The sequence below is a fragment of the Aulonocara stuartgranti genome (genome assembly GCF_965226115.1).
Source record: "Aulonocara stuartgranti genome assembly, chromosome: 15".
Classification (NCBI taxonomy): Eukaryota; Metazoa; Chordata; class Actinopteri; order Cichliformes; family Cichlidae; genus Aulonocara; species Aulonocara stuartgranti.
Window position 1 is genome coordinate 3,080,956 of NC_138951.1, and position 19,842 is coordinate 3,100,797.

The 19,842-nt window shown below is 40.4% G+C and overlaps 1 protein-coding gene across 1 annotated transcript; it reads left to right on the forward strand.

Moving 5' to 3' along the window:
• Positions 1-974: 974 nt before the first annotated feature.
• On the forward strand, positions 975-19,655 carry sptlc2b (serine palmitoyltransferase, long chain base subunit 2b). The gene is made up of 12 exons (XM_082505629.1): positions 975-1,266; positions 5,033-5,227; positions 5,470-5,624; positions 8,117-8,265; positions 8,682-8,806; positions 10,141-10,234; positions 10,831-10,936; positions 12,184-12,403; positions 12,775-12,901; positions 15,819-15,954; positions 16,119-16,248; positions 17,360-19,655. Exons 1-12 carry the CDS (start codon positions 1,123-1,125, stop codon positions 17,471-17,473), a joined length of 1,695 nt encoding a protein of 564 aa, XP_082361755.1. The 5' UTR covers positions 975-1,122; the 3' UTR covers positions 17,474-19,655.
• Positions 19,656-19,842: the final 187 nt, after the last annotated feature.

Genomic DNA, 19,842 nt, shown 5'->3' on the forward strand with positions numbered 1-19,842 from the left:
ATGCAAATGATGGACCCAGAAAGGAGCGTAATGCTGCTTTACAGCAGGAGGATTGTACAAACAGTCACATATTATCCAGCACTGTGTGCTGACAGCCAGGCACGTTTCCCCACTAGACATGTACCAAACAGGAAAAGAACAGGAAGTACAACAAGGAGGTCCACCACAAAACCCTGGCTGTGTGTCCAGGAAATGCCATTGTTGCTGCACGCTTTCACAACAGAGATCTCTTCCCTGCCTGTGTACTTCAAATATGGTCCATGGCAGTGTTTCTCCCATGAAGTAATACGTAATTAAGGCGTTAATAGTGGAATTAATTTATTGCACAGTATACACAGTGACGCATTGTTTTGTATCTTCTCGGCACATAAAAACGTCTGCGGAAAAAGGTGTTCAGTTGACGCCCAAGCGAAGGTTATTCTGGGTTATTTCCAAGGCCCGGGCTTTAGGACGTCCAACGCTAACGAGAGGGTGGGCCTAGCAGAGAGGGAGGGAGGAGTAGAGTAAGAGCTCTCACACTGTTCCTAATAAAACGCAATGTCATCACGTTGTTAAATCCCGCCACGAAATTTGCAGATTATGTTTCCTGAGCTTAATGGCAAATTGTTTGCCTAAAAATTGGGAGAATCGTGACAAGTGCTAATTGCAATGAATCCAAGACCCCAAATTAGTTATCATCACTTTTCTTGTTATTTGAACAGCAGCTGTTACGTAAGACATAGCAGGAAATGATATAAGCAGTGACAGTCGTTTCTCTCTTCTCTCTCTCTGTCTCTCTATTTCTCACACACACACACACCACCATATATGTGTGTGTGTGTGTGTGTGTGTGTGTGTGTGTGTGTGTGTGTGTGTGTGTGTGTGTGTGTGTTTTATCGTTCATTGTTTTGTTTAAACGATAGGAACAATATTTTTTGACTTAAATAGACGATCTTTGTCCTGGAGTAACCGCATTGGCCAATAACACCATTGAGGGGCGGGGATTTCCGGCAGTCTCGTGTCTTCATGGTTCATAGTGGGCGTTGAATAGCGTCTTCTTCTTCAGCTCATACTTCACGATAACGTTACCCAAGTTAAGCTACGTCAAACCGGGAAATTTATAGGTTTAGCCGGTCGACGAAGATGACGGAAAGTGCTACGAGTAAGCTGCTAAACGGGGACATTTGTCACCGGACCTCGAATGGTAAAAAGGGCAGTAAAAATGGCTTCGTGAAGGATCACTCTCTGTTTGAACAGCCACAGAAGTATCGCCGCCCCAGAGACAAGGTAAGGCCCAACCGTCAACTGCTAGGGCACATTCATATACAAACAGCTCTTCAGCATAGTTTGAATTAATCCTGTTAGTGTTAGCCTGTGAGCCGTTCGTTTGTATTACTTCTGTTTGTACTGTGGCCACATACTCCTGTGAGGGAGTGTGTTTCCACAGCAGGCATGTGAGTGTGAGTAGCTGCCATATGACTGTGACCTCACGAGTTAGCTGCCATGTCAATGAAATTAGCCAAGACTGAAGTCTGGGCAGTTGGTTCACGTCTTTATTATTATTGTTATTATTTCATATTCCGTACGTTTGTTTTACGCTTTCTCCTTCAGCGCCATTCAGCATAGAAAAAAACTGTAAACCACCGTTAGATTCCTCTTCTTTTGGACATTACTGCTGGTATTTTCCCTCATTTCTAACTTTTATATTTTCAAATTATTCAACTTTATTCAACAAATATTTATAATGTATTTCAGTGGGGGAGACTGTTCAAATCTTCTTTCAACTTACTCATCTTTCATCTCTAACTACTTCCACATACGTTGACCTACAGACACAAAGTTTGAATGGTGTCTGTGGTGTTCAAAGTTTGAGTTTAATGCTTTTTTTTCACCCGTTTCAGAGTTTATAATGGGTGTCTATGGAATGTTGGCAATTACAGTGAGAAAAGCCAAATGCCAGAGTGGCATAGATCAAAAGATGCACCTTAAAATCTTCTCTTTCAACTGCTGCTGTGTCCACAGAGTTTGGTCTACAGTTATCAACAATGCATCTTTCAAAACTAACACATGTAACCTTTTTAAACTGTGGATGCAAGTGAAGGGAGTAACTTCTAACCAACCCATAGAGACATACTGTGTTGTATTTTTAGTTAGTTTGTCTCAACAGCAGGAAAGACTCCACTTTTTAAATTGCTCCTGTGGCCACATTTATGACAGCAGGAGCATAACGAACACACTGTTGTGTGTCTGTAGTGGATTCTCCCCACATTTCAGTGATTTAAAGAATATGAACTTTCAATATTCATTCAGATGTTTTGTGATTCTAAATTTCTTTTGGTATTGGTCAGCTTTTTCTCATCTCAATTTTAAAGATGTTCAGCTACTTTCCAATTTTGAAACTACTTCTGTGTGAACTTTAGCTCTTAACTGTTCTACATTTTAGCCTTCAGGTGAATGATTCGGCCTATTTCAGCTCATTCAATATGACATTACATTTCAGCTCAAAACATTCAGCTATCAGCATTCACACTGCAGTTTCTTCAGGAAATGCATTCTCTGGTGATCTCATACAGTCTACACTTTTAGGCCTAATACTATAAACCTCAAGCTAGCTGTTTAAGTTAAAATTAACTTGTACTTACTTTTTATTTTTAAATAAGCATTTCTCTTTAACATATTCCAATCTAGAAAGTCACTACTGTGATTCTACCTTGTATTGGGTTTTACTGCGCTGTATAGGCTACATATACTTATGCTGTCAAGGGGAGCATGCCACCTGATCAGGCCTGACTGCAGTGGAGACTTTTTTTCTGTAACTTTACACTCTGTTGTTTTTCACCTCTTGTATGTATATTGCACCTGTGCCAGGTGAAATCAGACAGGCCTTTGTTTGCGCTGACCCCAGTATGAGACGACTGAGGTCCTGCGGAGTTATTACCACAGAAACCTATCAGTATCCTGGGAGAGAAGGACACCACTACTTTCACATGACACTTGAGCAGGAGAGGAATGTCTTCAGGCTGTGAAGGGTGGGGTCCTTCCCTTTCATTCCCAAGGCAGGAATGAAACCCACAAAAAGAAAAGAAAAGAACTCTTTTTGAAAGTGTTTTTGTTTTTTTGTGGTAGTGGAGGTCTGCCTTGTGTTTGTTGTTTTTAGCTTGTTTAAATTAAACACAGAAGGGAGACAGCATTAATCCAACAGCATTCAGAATGCTGATTTCAACACTAATGCATTTACATTACTAGATCCAGATTTTGTGGCTATATTAACAGCTTAATCCTTAAAGATATATATAGACGCTCGTTTTAACATCGTCAAAGTTGCAAATAATGAAATGAATGTATGTGGCGGTAAAGGCTGTGAACCAAACGATCAGTTTAGAAAAGTTTCTTTTTCCTACTCTTGCCTCTGTGTGAGTCACTGGTAGCGAATATGGTCATCTTAGGGACACGAGGCTGACTGCTGCCCTACCCACCTGCTCCTCAAACCTTCAGTTTATGAGGGCGGGGCCTGTAATGAGCTGGTTTAAGGCAAAAAGTAAAAGCTAATGGAGTCCCAAAAAAAAGAAACCTGGAGCTAGAAATGCGCACATTAGGACCTCTTTAATTTTATTTGGCAATGTCAAACTGGGTGATTGGCCTTGGTCATTGTTATACATGGTATTTACACTTAAACTGGAATTGCTGTAAATGGTGAAAAAGCGTTCTCCTGTGCCTGCTTTGATTGGGCACTCTGCTTGCTGTTGATAAGGCCTTGAATTTGTTGTTGCTTCCTGGTGAGACCTGTGTTTGATGGAGGAATAGGGCTGTTAATAATTTCTCTCTTTTAGCAGCACTGTTTTGTTTTTTAAACTGTTTCCTTCAGTCAGCTAGTTGAAATGAGTGTTCCCTGTTGATCGAGTGCAGTATTTAACACATTTTACAGTAAAGACTGGATTTCAATGACGGATCAATAATCACGTATGACAAGTTTATCAAAAAATGGTTGGAAGAAGGATTTGAGCTTGCAGAGTGAAAGATCCTTTCAGCTGACAATTAGACATAATTTGTTGTGTCTGATGTGAACCGTACACCAAGAGCTGCTCTTATTATGTATACAGTGTAATATGATCTGCTGAACTGCAGAGGAAGCATGAGAAAGAGCAAACATAAAGGGTTGTTTTTTGGCTGTTTCTCTGGGTGCAGTTTCAGTGATGCTCGTCTATAAACAAATGGGACCTCTGGTGTAGTTTTTATCTTATTTTTAAACAGAGTAAATCTGAAGCCAGGCAAACTACATCTAGTCTTGTTGGCTGCCATCGGTATGCAACAGTCTGTTTGAACAGTGCACTTGAACAGGACTGTTTTGTGCTCACTGCTTTCAGAAAACATGGCTGCCCGAGTGCTATTCTCTCAGTGCTGTTTCAGTGAACCTTTACCTGTGTGGTTGGGTTTAGTTACACACCCTGTGCACACACATGCACGCTTCTCTCCTGGTCATAAGCTCAAAGGTGTTTCTCGGAGAGGCATGACTGGTCATATGCGATATGGCTGCTAAGCTGCAGGGCAGAGCAATGTAATGAGTAACTGCCCTCATCGGTTTACTGTTACCAAAAAAATCAAATAGCCAAGCTTTTTTATTATTATTTTTTTCAATGTTGTGCTGCTCCACCAATCTATGACCACATTTATATCACCTCACAATCCAAGATCAATATAACTATTCATAAAGCTCAGTGACTCAGAGCCCTAGAGGGAATGGGCTGGGGGGGGCTGCAGTGACACAGGAATGCCTCAGTGTCCACGAATATATGTGCTTATTGTGTAACTTTTAGCTTTCTGACAGTCTTTGCAAGACAAACTCAAACTCCAGCTTAAACCGGAGTGACCGCTGTGTTTTGGAGTTCTTGTATAGTAGTAGTAAGCGAACAGATCTGGCGAGATGCGGAAATGGTCTTAAATCTATATCTCACACTCAGATTGGCTGGTTGAATCTGCACAAAGATGTTTAAATTTCACTTGTTAATTGAAATTGAGATTCTAACCTTTTGTTTTGTTTTTTGTTGACTTCCAGAACCAAAATGTCCCCCATAATTCCAGCTTGTACAAGAAACCATTTGTGGAATCCTTCGAGGAGACTCCTCTATGGGTTGCTGTGCTCACCTACATGGGCTACGGTATCCTCACCATCTTTGGCTACCTCAGAGACTTCCTTAGACACTGGGACATTGAAAAGTGCCATGTGGCCCGTGAGAGAGACGAGCAGAAGGTAATGAAGTGTATACTGAAGTTTTTCACATACAAGACAAATTCAGGGGACAAATTCCAAACAAGACAAAATAATCTAGTCGTCCTACTTTTATTGCAACATGTTTTATGTTTGAATTTTGGATATTTGATGAGTTGGTGTTCATGTTATGTTGTTTTACATCTGGTTCAGAGATTGCTCCTAATTTAAACTGTCAAGATTATGTTAGAAATCGTCTGCACTTTCTCGCTTTCTTTCTGCAGGATTTTGTCCCCCTCTATCAGGATTTTGAAAACTTTTACACCAGGAATTTGTACATGCGGATCCGAGACAACTGGAACCGCCCTATCTGCAGTGTTCCTGGTGCCAAGGTGGACTTGGTAGAGAGAGTAACTCACGACTACAACTGGACGTTTGAGTAAGTCGCTTGTTTTTTGTGTTGTTTTTGTGGTTCTTTGTCTCCATGTGTTTATTTTGAATAGAGGTGTTTCACACGAAGGTCATTACTCCCCTGAGAGGTGTGTGTGTCTGTTCCATTAACATGCACTTTAAGTCACTGACCTTGCAGTTCTGATAATGAGAGTGACGTAGTCTCTCTGAGGTGTGTATTTCTGTGTCACTGATTTACACTCACAGTTTACTGACCTTGTGTTTCTGATAGTGAGTGATGCAAGGCATGATTCACGTGGTTATGTTGAAACCACTGCTTTCTGTCACATGATGTCCTAAGATACACCCTACACAACTCATTACAGTAAAGTATGAAAGAGAAATCATCCCTGAACATGCTGACATCCCAAAGCAAACTGGCAGTCGGTCCTTTAAAGCCTCAAATGTATTTCCCTTACACCTGTAGATTTCCAGAGGTACTATTTAGGAAAATATGATTAGACGATAATGACGAACCAAATTAGATGAGTGAGTTGATCATTTTTATTTCTGTGTTTACTTCAAGGGCGTTCAGAGTGCTTTAGCTCAGTGCCCTAAAAGAGCAGCTTACTTCTGTAAAACTTTAAATACAAACAGATTCCTGTTCTGCCAGGAATCTCTCGGCATACAGTTTTTGTGCTGATGTTAATGCCAGAGGAGGTTTGGAATTCTGTAGTTAATGAGTCTGCAGAGCTTTGGCGACTTTTACCTACGATTAGAGCTGGGCGATATAAGATTTTTTCATATCACGATATGTTCTTTTCATTTCAGGCGATAACGATATCTATCACAATATAAGCCAAATAACTATATTTGTAAGATTTAAATGTGCCGTTGCTCACAAGTAAAATGTGAAATAATCAGCAGCTTGTTTTTATTTAAATATTTATTTCCCATAATAAGTTCAACAGGGTAGATGTACTTAAGGAACATGAGACTTTTTCAGATAAATAAAGGCAAATATTGCAAACTACACAAAAGGCAGCCGCTAAAGCATTTAAGTTTCAAAATAGAACAAACGAAACAGACTAAATTGTCAATTCCACTTAGAAACAAAATATTAATTCTAAAAATAAATCTTAGTTTGTTTTACAGAAGAACAGACAAAATTGACTAACTTTTGTCAATATCAAATAAACTGAGAACTAAAAGGAAATTCTCAATCTCTCCTTGTTGTATAGCTGAGCTTTTCAAACAGTTTCAACAGTTACTTTAGTCTGACAAAAGCCGAATGACGAATTAGCGCTTCCAGTCAGAGATTGAGCATGCACTGGTTTATTGTATTTCCAGACTTGCTTTCAGCACAATTTACAGTGGGCGCTGCTCTGTTTTTGTCAGACTTGAAATAGCCGAAATACCTTCACACTACGGAACTTCTATGGCTCTTCCGTTCGACAATCTCTCCGGCATTGGAACCATCATCTGTTTTCTCTTCGGTAACCTTTGGTCACGCTCGGTTGATTTTTCTCTAGTCAGTCATTTCCTCCATTACCGCTGGCTGCTTCCCAAACAAATACACATGTGCGGCACGTAACAAGTCACGTGACGCTGCCGCTGTGATTGGTTCGGCTCTGCGCTACTTAATTTGGATTGGCTGTTGTTCCTTTTTTTTTTTTTTTTTTTTTTTTTTTTATTTAAAGAGGACAAGAGAGATGAGGCCTATCGCAATAGTTTAACTTTTCCTCGATAGAAAAGTTATTTCGCAATACATATCGTTATCGTTCTATCGCCCAGCTCTACCTACGATCCACCGTAACTTTAAAAGGTCCACTGCTTTGTAGCTGAGTTGTTGTGGTTCCTAAATGCTTCCATTTTGCAATAATGCCACTTACAGCTGCTCATGAAATGTCTGGGAGGGAAAACTTTCATGAACTGACTTGTTGCAAAGGTGGCATCCTGTCACAGTGCCATGCTGGAATTCAGTGAGCTCTTTAGAATGACTGATTATATCACAAAAGTTTGTGAAGGCAGACTGCAAAGCCAGGTGTGTACGGCATTTGGCAGTAGGGCTGAAAACAGGTGTGGCCCAATACTTTTGTTCATAAAGTCCGGCTCTGCTCTAAGTTTCTTTCTGTTAAAGGGGATGTTGTTATTTCTCCCTATTGTAGGTAGCACGAGCTAGCACATGCTACCTACAATAGGGTACAGTAGGGTCTTTATAATGTTAAGTGATCTGTAATTAAAGAGTTGAAAAGTTTATTGACAGCTACTGAATTTAGTTCAGTAGCTGTCAATAAACTGCTCTGCTTATTTTAAAGACTATCATTCTTTAAAAATATTTCTCTGATTAGTATCTATTGTTTTAAAAAATGCAGCATACCTGCCAAATTCTATTGATAACATAAGTTTATTGTTCCAATGTGCATGATAACATTGGAAGCTGAAATGTAAACACTAAAAAAGATTTGCATTGCAAAATGAGCAAACAAGGTTAAAGAAACAACTTTTTTTAAAACCCAATTTTCTGTCTCTTCCCGTCAGGCATACAGGCAAAGTGGTGAAGGACGTTATCAACATGGGCTCATACAACTACCTCGGCTTCGCTGAGAACACCGGAGCTTGTGCCGATGCTGCTCTCGAGGTCACCAAAATGTATGGAGTGGGAGTGGGCAGCACTCGCTGTGAGATGGGTAAGGGGTGAAATCTTTTGAATGTTGACATTTGGTCTGTGAAATCCTTCTTGTGATTCGTCATCCTTCAAGGATGCTTTTTTCCACTATGAGTAAAAGTGGAATTGCCCAGACTCTCCACTTCCACTTAAACCGCTGCTCCACATTTGTTTTCACTTTCAGGATGCATCAGTAGCCACAGCTCAAGTGCTGAAATAATAATCTGTGATGGGAGCTTTGAAATTCAAATCCTTTTACAGTTCAGCACCTAGTATGCTGCTCTCTTTTTCTCTTTTTTTCTTTACTTTTTTTGGGGGGGGTGTAGCTTAAGGGAAATGGACTGACTTCACCGATATGATAGAAAAGGCAGCGTGACTTAGAGAAAAGTCTGTAATTTAAATATTAGAGGAACCTGAAGAGCTGCTGTGATTTTTCAGGAAACTTGGACATCCACGAGGAAATGGAGCAATTGGTTGCCAGGTTTCTGGGAGTTGAGTCAGCCATGGCCTTTGGCATGGGTTTTGCAACCAATTCCATGAATATTCCTGCTCTCATGGGGAAGGTGAGGAATTTCATTCACTTCCATTGTCACTCAAATGTATTCATCTGAGTCTGTACGTATGTTATCACGTTGAGCCCTTTGTGAGTGTTGGTAACAGCAATTTCTGCTGAGGAAACCCACCTCTTCCTGTATAAAGTGAAAATGGGATACTTACTGGATACCAGGCGAAGATCCTGCCCTCCCACAGAGCTACTGCCCAATGTCACTTATAAATGTAAAACTAAATACTTTACAAAGGCCTTGCCAAAACAGTTGGAAAAAAATCACTCCATTCATAATACATCCTGGTCAAACAGGTTTAATCGGGGTCTCTGGGTGTGGGGCCTGGGGTGTTGTGTTGGTGGGAAAACCAAAATGTGTTTGGCACAATCATGCATTCAGATCATAATTCAGATTGCAGAGGCTGCCAGAGGGGACAGGATTTAAAAAAAAAAAAACAACAACAACAAACAAAAACAGGGTATTTTTTTCAGATGGATAGCCACGCTTGTAGAGTTCAGGTTGTTCTAAAACCCGTTAGTTTCTGGGAAAGTTTTCAAAACATCTGAGTGTTGGAATTCCTGTTGTTCCAGCCGTGATGCTTTTCTTCTGTAGCTGGTGGGGAGGTAGAAACCTGTGCTGATAGGCGCGTGTCACTGCACCTTGTGAGTCAGAGCATACGTCTTTATGACCATTAATGACAAACGTGGGAAAGGGAACAACATCGAGACTGACATTTAATCAGACTGCTCTGGTCATAAACATTAATAAATTCTTAACTGTGGTTGTCACGTTTCTACTAGCTCACATCCTTGTCCTCATAGTGTGATGTTGTAACGAACTCGGGTTTTCATTGGCTAGAGGAACTTTTATTTGACCGTTTGGGCGTGTTGATTTTAAGAGCTGGGCAGGCTGCCATTTTGCTATGTTATCTGTTTTCGGTTTGTTTTTTTTTTTAAACGGGTTGGTATTGCTTTTAATGATGTCTTTTTTGCTTTCAATCTGTATGAACTTAACAATTATCGATCCATTTTTTATCTGTCATATTTAATTCACTCTTCAATGTAATAAAAATTCACATTGGCAGGCATAGTGTGTCAGTTACGCGACTTCTTCTTCTTGTAATATTTGCCTCTTGTACTAAAGGCTTACCTTAAGTGTAACCTAAATAACAATAGATCCATCCCTAAACAAGGATGAGCGAAGATAGTTCTTTAAATTCTGAGCTATATACATTTCTGGAGAAATGATGGCGTTCTGCTGTTCTGGCTACTTGGTGAGCTGCTAAAGTTACGTGAAAATGTGTAAACTTTGTCGCTTTCATTTGAAAAATTCATTTCTGTTTGCGGTTGTAGGGTTGCCTCATCCTGAGCGATGAGCTGAATCATACGTCGCTGGTGCTGGGTGCTCGTCTGTCGGGCTCCACGATTCGGGTCTTCAAACACAACAGTGAGTGACTTCCAGTTTTAAACCTCTGACCTGCAAGCAGTTGAGCTGTATTTTGCGTTACACCCAAAGCTTGACATTACACTGGAGACAAAGGATTAGAATGGATCTTTCAACTCTATGCAACAATTAACAATAATTCCCGTTAAGTCAAAAGGATAGCAAAGACATTCAGCGTGGGTGTGTGCGTACATTTCAGCATGCTGCTTTTATAAAATCCAAACTATTTTTTTGGACACTTGCTTACTCACGTCTGCAGTTATACATTGACTGTATTGTTTCCAGTGCTAAATAACACATTATAGGGTGTGGTTATTTTTCGGCTCAGGATAAAAACATGACACACACACACACACACCTGAGATCATGACGTGTAGTCAGCAGGCAGGAACCAAGCTGTGTGGCTTCTGAGAAAATGCTCTGTGATCATGAAATATTGACAGAGTTGTTCATCCATTTAACACAGGTCTCATATTTCTGTTGGGAAAATGTTAATCCTTAAATTTGCTTGTCTTTTCATTACTTGGCTTTTCTTACTGTCAGTGATTTAACGAGTAACCTAAAACAAACATTTATTCACAAACTCCTTTGTGTTGTAGACATGCAAAGCCTTGAGAAGCTACTGAGAGATGCCATCGTGCACGGGCAGCCGAGAACCCACCGACCCTGGAAGAAAATTCTTATTGTGGTGGAGGGCATCTACAGGTGCAGACAGCAGTTTTTGTGGTTTTTCAGCACGATAAAATACTATTCTAAAGCATTACACTTGCCTAAACGAAATAATGTACTGCCTTAACGAATTAGCATAGATTATATGCTGTGTGAGCTGGTAATGTATACTTAGTCATTTCAACCTCATAAATACTTCAAATCAAATTAATTATTAATATTTTATGACTATACTACTGTGGTTGGGTGTAAGTTGTTACATGACCATCTGCCACTAGCCAAGGCAGACAGCTGCACCCAAAGAGATAACAATTAGCCACTTCTGATATCATGACACATAGGTGGTGTTAGCAGATTGGTAGTTTAATATGTTAGCTTCTTCAACCACAGCTTCTTTTTTTGGGTGGTGTGGGACTAACATGGATATCTGTCCATGTGAGCTGGTTGATCGGTCTTTGAGCAACATAGCAGCTGTCTGTCTGTGGGAACACAATGAATATGACTGCACATTTACTCCGACAGCATCCTAGTGCAAAGACAAGTGGAAGACAAAAACAACAAGCACGCATGCTACAAACTTTACCCGAGTCATTTAGACAGCCGTTAGCACATAATTCTCCTAATGGGGACCTGATATGTTTAATATGCTGCTGAGAATATAGCCCAGAAGAAGCGTATAGTATAGCTTTTATTTTGGAAAGAGACATTTCTCTGTAATAAACTCTCTTTTCCAAAGATGAGTGATTCCTCAATCAGATTTATTTTGTTGTTTCAGCAACATTAAATTTAAAAACTGTACTTTTGAGTTAAAATATATATTTATAATTTTAATAAATGATAAATTAAAAAGGCATGAACATTTTTTTTTTTGTATCACCAAAGTACCGAACCAAACCGTGAATTTTGTGTATCGTTGCACCCCTAATTCCTTGTTCTTTGAAGGGATTTACTATAAGGACAATCAATCCTGTTGATCAATATAGTTCTCAGACCAACTGCCTGAAAGAGTCAGTGCCCTTTACTGATGCAATGTTAATGGAGTTTCATTTCCACAGGGATTTCTAGAGTTAAACCTTATGTTGCTAAAATAGACTGTACTCACCTATGCATAAACAGCCCTGCAAGTGTTAGGCATGTACCTTTTAATGTCAACTGCTTTACACAGCAGCCTTCTGGTGCTTTGGTTCAGATTGTGGGTGTTTGTTAATAATGGCTTTAGGTTTGTTGCAGACGTTTAATTTAGTTTCTTTCTTCTTCTTTTTTTTTTTTTCATAATCCTGAAGTATGGAGGGGTCCATCGTACGCCTGCCGGAGGTCATAGCTCTGAAGAAGCGCTACAAGGCCTACCTGTACCTGGACGAGGCTCACAGTATCGGCGCCCTGGGCCCTAATGGCAGGGGAGTGGTGGACTACTTTGGCCTGGATTCCAAAGATGTTGACATCATGATGGGAACATTCACCAAAAGCTTTGGGGCTGCTGGGGGATATATTGGAGGCAAAAAGGTTAGTGAACTGCTGACAGTTTTCAGAAGGCTAAGTCTAGTCTGTGCAATGTGAAGTAGTCAAAGCAATGGTTCATGGTTATTACAGTATTGAGACACTTACTCATAGTCAATAGCTTGAGTAGTTTCCTAACTCCTAAATTGCTTAATTCAGTGTTGGCCAACAGTGTTTACTGGTAAAGTAGAATTCAGCTTCCTGTTTTACAAGATAGGATCTGATTGAGTGTATGCTTTCATTTTGAGCTAGAAACGACAGTTTGAAAAACTCAAGTATGCCACGTTTAAAAATAAAATAAAATAAAAAAATCATGTCCCAACTGTCCTAGTGATACTTTTTTTTCCCCCCCCCTCACTTTAATTGCATTCTGTCAGGAGCTGATTGACTATCTGCGCCGCCACTCTCATAGCGCCATGTATGCCACCTCTATGTCCCCTCCTGTGGCCCAGCAGATAATCACCTCTATGAAGATCATCATGGGAGAAGATGGGACCACACTGGGTAGGTGGAAAAACTGCTCACAGCTGTTTGGAATACTGGAAGGGAAGTGTAGACGGTGTTTTTATCCATAAACTGTTTCTGATAACTGCTTATTTATTGTTGTGCAGAAACATTTTGGTGGTCAAATTGCAAATAGAAGTTTTGTTAATTAGCCTGGCAAATCAAATATTAAAGTTGAATCTTTAAAATTTTAATTACAAATGGTTTTTGGTATGGTTTGGGGTTTTTTGTTTGTTTTCCCCCTGCAGTTTTGTTTTGGTTGCAACACTTAAGAAATCACTGAAATTTTAACCTTGTGTTTGTGGTCAGTTTTCCTGCTATTATTTGACCTAACCACAAGATGGCAGTATAGACCAGTCATTCAGATATTATTCTGCAGACATATTGGTGGGTTATTGGATGCAAAGTTACTATGGTATTGCTTTTATTTAATTTCTAATCAACTTTGCCAGCTTTTCTACTCCTTCATACGGTCTATATTTTATCACAGCTAAGAGATAAAAGCCAGTGTTATTAGCTAACTGGTAAATATTTACCTATACATAAAGGTGTGTCAGGCCACTTTATCAAAGTGCGTGTGTGTGTTACAGCTTTCTGGGTGTGCTGTAAATGCTGCACAGGTACATGCCCATATTATATAAGAAACAATCTGACAGTGTCACGTGTGACTGCAGCATGGGGTGCAAAGTTTAGTACAAGACACTTCTGATTCTGATTTCTAAATATGTTTAAAAACTGTTGGCTTACTGATGATGGAGTTTTAGGCTCAGAATTTTATCAGGGACTGAGAAATGCAGTATTTATTTATTTATTTATTTATTTATTTTAAAGTATCAGACACATATAGATTAGTTGTCCATGGTACTACGTGTTATAAACATTGAGATTGGAGCGCGCTCTGCTGGACAAAGCATGTGATGAGACCAGATTACTACAGGCACTTTTTTCTGCATTATGTTCTCTTTAAAAATAATGAGAACAAGTCTTGGCTCGAGGAGGGTGGCTATCTGCTGCAACATGTTGAGTTAATAATAAGCTCACCTACAACGTTGATTCTAAATGAACTCTTCCCAAGCCCAGTTGCATATTTGACAACATATACACTGATAGCAATATATCTGTGTTGGTCTGAAGTTAGCTGAGAACATATGTTGGTCAGGCTCTGAACTTTGTGTGATTGTGGCTCTTCCATTTGGTTGTTAACGGTTCCTTTCTTTTGTCCAGTTCAGTCCAGGCTGATGGAAGGCTTTATTCTGCCCCTCCCCTCTCCCCCTTTATGGCTTTCAGATGTGTGTTTCTTTGTATATGTTTGTGCTCCTTCACGCTGTGGGTACAAAGCAGCATGGTGCTCGCGACCAGAGGTCTGTGCAGATCAAACTCTGCTGGACTCTCCTACACACACACAAATAGATGATAGGGTCTTGTTTTCTTGCAGGGTGGGACCCCTTTACTCTTCACAGGGCTTGACTGACTTGGAGTTCCAAAACATGCTGATATAAGATGAAATGAAACTCATTAGGCATAGGAATAAACATCTGGTGTTAACTTTTGTTACTGTCTTTCTACAGTGTCATCAGCTTTTCCTGTAAGTTAGTCTGAGAGGAGTAGGCCAGACCAGCTGACCTTGCAGCATTGCAGCAGTAACTATTACAGTTTGATTGGTTGCAGCCCCGTCAGCCCTCGAAATGAAACCCTTTGAAGATCCAGGCGCTGACACAAAGTCACGAGTGACATTTGAGCCGCCTGCGAAACTGTTGTTGTTGCTGAAAGCCTGTAAGCTTATATTAATCAAATGTATGTAGACAAAGCTTTCATCCGTATATAAGGAGGTTTAAGAATCTTCCACTCTTCTGTGGATACCTTTGGATCCCCTGACTGGAAAAGAAGCATGTGGTTAAGTGTAATGTCAGACTTTGTTGTGTCTCTTAGTGCTCTGAAGCTGCTGTTTCTGCTCCATTTTTGAGCACAGCCAGGCAGGCGCTTTGTGCCATATGGTTATTTGTTGGGTTACGATGCTATCTCTGGAGGCTCAGACAGACTCAGTGAGTGAATCCACAACATGTATCAGGTTGACACATGATTGATGTTGACCTCTTGACCATAAAATATTAGAGTTCTGTTTGACTTCAAAGCTAGTCTTCAAATAACTAGAAGGCTGGAAACAATGTGGCCCTCTTGAGAGTTTTGTACTTTTTTTGTTTGTTTGTTTTTGTTAACATGGTTTTGCTGTTAGAACCACAACTGCGTATTTCACTCTGGATCAGTTGTGCTCAAAAGCGAGCTAAATTGAGGAATAAAGACGTCATGAGTGGTGGTGGGAGGGGTCTCTGTAAAGTACACACTGCTTTCTTCACTTGGCTGCAGAAAAAGAGCAGATAATGAAATTTTACGAAGCTTACAAGCACCAGTAACCAGAACGGTGTGGTTTAAAGGAGCAGCACACCCTCACAGGTGCTTTCACTCTGGCTGATTAGACGTCTGCTCAGGTTGTCTGGAATGCGTGAGATCACTGAAGTTCATGTACTAATAAAGTGCCATAAAAGTGTAAGTTTTCCTGTTCTGACAGGTGCAATGGGGAGTGAGGGGTGGGGGGATGCCAATCAGGAACAATTTGTACTGAAGAGGGCTTATCAGGCAGATTTAGTGAAAACACCTGTGTGGTTGCACCATTGATGTGGAGGGGCTTTAATCAAGGCCGGGAGATGTTACTTGGTGAATACTTGAGGTCTCCAATTGCAAAAAAGTTAACTTAATAGAGATTATAATATTTAATTTGACAAAAATGCGAAGAATCAGTTGATACTTCTTCAAGAGGAAGAAATCTCAGGGAGTAAAGAGTAAACTGACTCAAAAGATTGACTCAAAATTGTGAATAACTCTTCTGAAGCCCAGTTGGATCTCTGTCTACCTTTTCCAGGTGCTGATCGCCTCCGACAGCTTTCACAGAACACCACCTTCTTCCGTAGAAGACTGCACGAAATGGGCTTTATCATCTATGGCAACGATGACTCCCCCGTTGTACCGCTGATGCTCTACATGCCGGCCAAAATCGGGTGTGTTTTTTATTTTGTTTGTTTAGATTTTTTTGGGGTATAGCTGCACAAGAGCATATGCTCTGTTTTTAATATAACCTTTTACTTAATGAGAACATTAATCGTAGATCCATCGTATGAATAGCAGCACACTGCCCTTTGTCTAAGTTTCCTTTGCTTATCAGCGCCTTCGGTCGGGAGATGCTGAAGAGGAACATCGGTACAGTGGTCGTCGGCTTTCCCGCGACGCCCATCATCGAATCCAGAGCACGCTTCTGTGTATCAGCCGCTCACACCAGAGAGATGCTCGATACAGTAAGTCCCATTTCTAACATGAAACACAAAAGTTTACTTTTATCTTCTCCCCCCCCCCCTCCTTACTCATACTTGCAGCATGGGCTGTTTTTACTCTAAAAGTTAATCGTATCTGTGTGCGCATGGAAGCAGAATTGGTGCAAAACTGAGTTGAAAATATTGTTCACTCTTTTAAAAACAGTTTGCAATGTTGCTTTGTAAAGCACGACCTAAAACCAGAGCTTTGCAAAAGTGCCACTTCTGATCTGCAGCTTCCAATAAGTTCTTAAATATCATCAAAGACGTAAAGAGAGGGGCACATCTGATTTCTAAGTGGTCTCCTTCACCACTGAAGCCAGTTCAAGAGTTGTTGTTACAGGATAGACTATTTGATTGCTGAAGACTTAATTTTATCCTCAATGTGATTTAAGAGTTTGTTTTGATCCACTGTGGGTGATCATGGATTCCTGCACTTTTAATCAACTGCCTGCCTGACCGCTGACTGACAGCTTTTTGTGCCTTGCGTTCGAGTCCATGTATGTGTGAGCGTGCCTGTCGAATAATAAATGCTTCCAATATGTCCTTTTATTTCGAAGGAACCTAGAAGGGCCAAGCTGTCTCTAAAGATTACAGCGTGACTCAGGCAGAGACTTTTATTTGAGCTGCTCTGTCTCTCCAAAGACACTTCATTCATCTTACTGGGAAGCTTGTCAACACCATTTGTAATAGTCCGTTTAAACGGCATCAGGCCTGCCTTTGTAGCAGAGCTTCTAGGAGCCGTTTTTTCCGTCTTTGGAAAAGCCAGGCAAAGCGTGGAATCAGAAAAAAGGTCAGGAGGAAGGTAAATTGTTTCCAGGTGCCCTGCAGTGTGTTGCAACACTGATACAGTCTCTGGTGGAAAGAAGTGTTCAGTTGTGGTTTATACAGGGAGCCTTCTGTTCACCTCTGCTTTTGGACTCCTCGCCTCCTTCAACACTCTGACGTGTTAGAAATCAAAGCCAGTCTTATCAGTCTGGCTGAATCCCTTAAGTTTTGGCATGTGTACCGTCTTTTTGTTTTGTTTTTTTACTGTGTGGCTTTCTTCTTGTATTTTGGATCGAGATTAACTGCATTCTTCCTGTTGCTTTGTCAGGCATTGGAAGCCATCAGTGAAGTGGGCGACCTCCTGCAGCTGAAATACTCAAGACGTGAGCAGGCTCTTCCCTCGCTTGGGTGGATGTCCGAGGAGAGTCTTCTTCAGGACTGAGCCTCGTCGTCCTCTTCTTGTCACACAGAGCGTGTTTTCCTAACTCACTGGCCCCTCTCTTAGCGTTTCTCGTCTGATATCAGTCTTATGCCCCCACGTATTTTTGTCTGAGCCAGTGTCTGCATTCATGCTATCCATATTTGTTCACATCAAACTCCAGTGGACTCAAAGCCAAAGTCCCAACAGCTTCACCGCGACCAAAATCAGCCACATGCGTCCGTGTCCGTTGTTACAAAGTCCATTCAGAGCCTTCCAGTTTGTCCTAACTTATTGCGACTGCATCTGTCTAACATAAAGTCTTATTCTTGTGCGCACATTGAATGTGTATCTTATTTGTGCAATAACAGCAGCAGCGTGGTGTTTCTTTGTAATTCAAATAACTCAGAGCAAGGTAGAAGAAGCTCTGCCATGACTTCCTGCTCTTGCACTCTTGAAATCTGATCATAGCTCGTGCTATGATGAAGTCGATAGGAAACGATCATATATGTAAATATTATTTATCACAATGTTGGTAATACTGCCTTGGGGTAGCATCCCAAACCTCAGCGAGAGATGCATTATTTCACGGGAATAAGCATGTGTATACTATATGTATTTATCTGCTTTTGTTTTGTTTTAATCCTAATCACTTTTACTTGAACAGAGAGATTATTGGGTTCTTTTACCCAACCAAAGGTTCTAAGTATATGTATAGATATGTTTTCTAGCCTTCCTGTTAAAATGCAAAGCAGATATTCAAAATTAAAACATTTAACAGGGAAAGAATTCCAGAGAGGAAGACAAAGGATTTTTTTTAACTGCATATTTTCTAGAAATATTTTTCAGCTTTATTTACGGTTTACACCTGCACTCAAAAACTTGAGCCTTGTGTCTTTAACATTTCTATAAGCTAATGAGCTACATGTGATTTCTATCTTGTTTGTTGCTTTCTCACCTGCTGAAATCGTTCTCACTCAAGCGCTTTCATGAGAATCGCCAATCTGAGCACGCTGTATGCATGACGATGTAGGGCTCATCTGATATACAGACAACTTTATTTATTTAACATGTGTTTGTCGATCGTTAGCGATCTCTTTTATTTTTTTATTTGTGGAAACCATTATCTGAGTGGAAAGTGTGTTTCAACTTGACTACATGTCTTAACTTCAGTGCAGCACTACTGACGGGCGTTTTGTGTCCAGATGACGTAGTCACTGAAAACCTGTAAGGTTTGTTTGGTTATAGTCCAAATGTCATTGGGGTTTTCTTTTTGGTTTTTCCCTTCCCCCACTTTATCATTCACCAGATGTTATCATCCTCTGGAATGACATTCCATATCAACCTGCTTTTTGTGTCACATTTGTTTTTTTTGACTTTCTGTTTTGGTCCGACATTACTGTGTAAGGTCACCCCAAACATGTGGCTTTACAAGCCACTGTCAAACATTGTTCATCTGAGTGTGTGTTGTTTTTGTGTGTTTATGTTCCATCTCTTTATTGATTTGAGCTGCAGTGTCAGTGTAGCCAGTAAGAAACCTGGCCAGCGTCTGGCCAATTCCCGCAAACACTCGATGAAACACAAGTTTAGAGACGTGTGTGTGTGTGTGTTTAATGTTTTGGGCATTTCAGCACAGCGTGACTGCTATTTGCTGGTCTTTTAAACTGTACATCCATCATACATTAGTCACTTTTTTTTTTTTTTTTTTTTTTTTTTTTGGTCTGTATCATTCCAGTACTGTGTTCACACAAAAAAAATAGTTTGACTAACAGATCGGAGATGCATTTGCTGTTAACAAGCAATAAAATGTGGAACACTTCATTATGATCTGTATGCACCCTGACATAAAACTCAGTTTCCTGCAGGGCCGTGCAGTATGTTAAGTCTTCACATTTCTGTCCATGGAGGCAAAAAAAAAAAAAAAAATGTAATTGCAAACAGCAACACGGCTGTTTTTCTCAGCCTGGTTTCCCCCCACTGAAACTGCAGGTTTAATGTCTGCAGAAATGATTCAAATGCACAGCTGCTTACAATACCTGTAAACTTGCTTGCAATGACCAGTGGAAACTTATCTGTTGCTTTTGCCTTTTGGAATCGTATTTGGGTTGGAGATAAACCACTTAAAGGAGTTTATAAAGCCATGATGTTTGTTGACCGTGCTGTTGGAAACGGTGCTGCAAAGATTAAATCACTTTCTTTGTATCAACTTCTAGAAAGACGTTGTGTTTATTTACCACACACACACAGACTGCAGGCACAGCTCACGAAGAATACGTTACAAAGGCTTCTTGCCTTACAAGTCAGCATTCCTTACAGTCCAGTCATTGGCTGCCCTTTAACCTACTTTTAAAGCAGTGACACAAATTTAAATTGATTAAAAAATTTCACAGAGC

Excerpts from the sequence above, each read along its gene's own strand:
- sptlc2b (XM_082505629.1), top strand. The coding sequence starts at position 1,123 with ATGACGGAAAGTGCTACGAGTAAGCTGCTAAACGGGGACATTTGTCAC. Across the intron at positions 5,625-8,116 it reads GACTACAACTGGACGTTTGA|GCATACAGGCAAAGTGGTGA; the intron begins GTAAGTCGCTTG and ends TCTTCCCGTCAG. Across the intron at positions 12,404-12,774 it reads GATATATTGGAGGCAAAAAG|GAGCTGATTGACTATCTGCG; the intron begins GTTAGTGAACTG and ends GCATTCTGTCAG.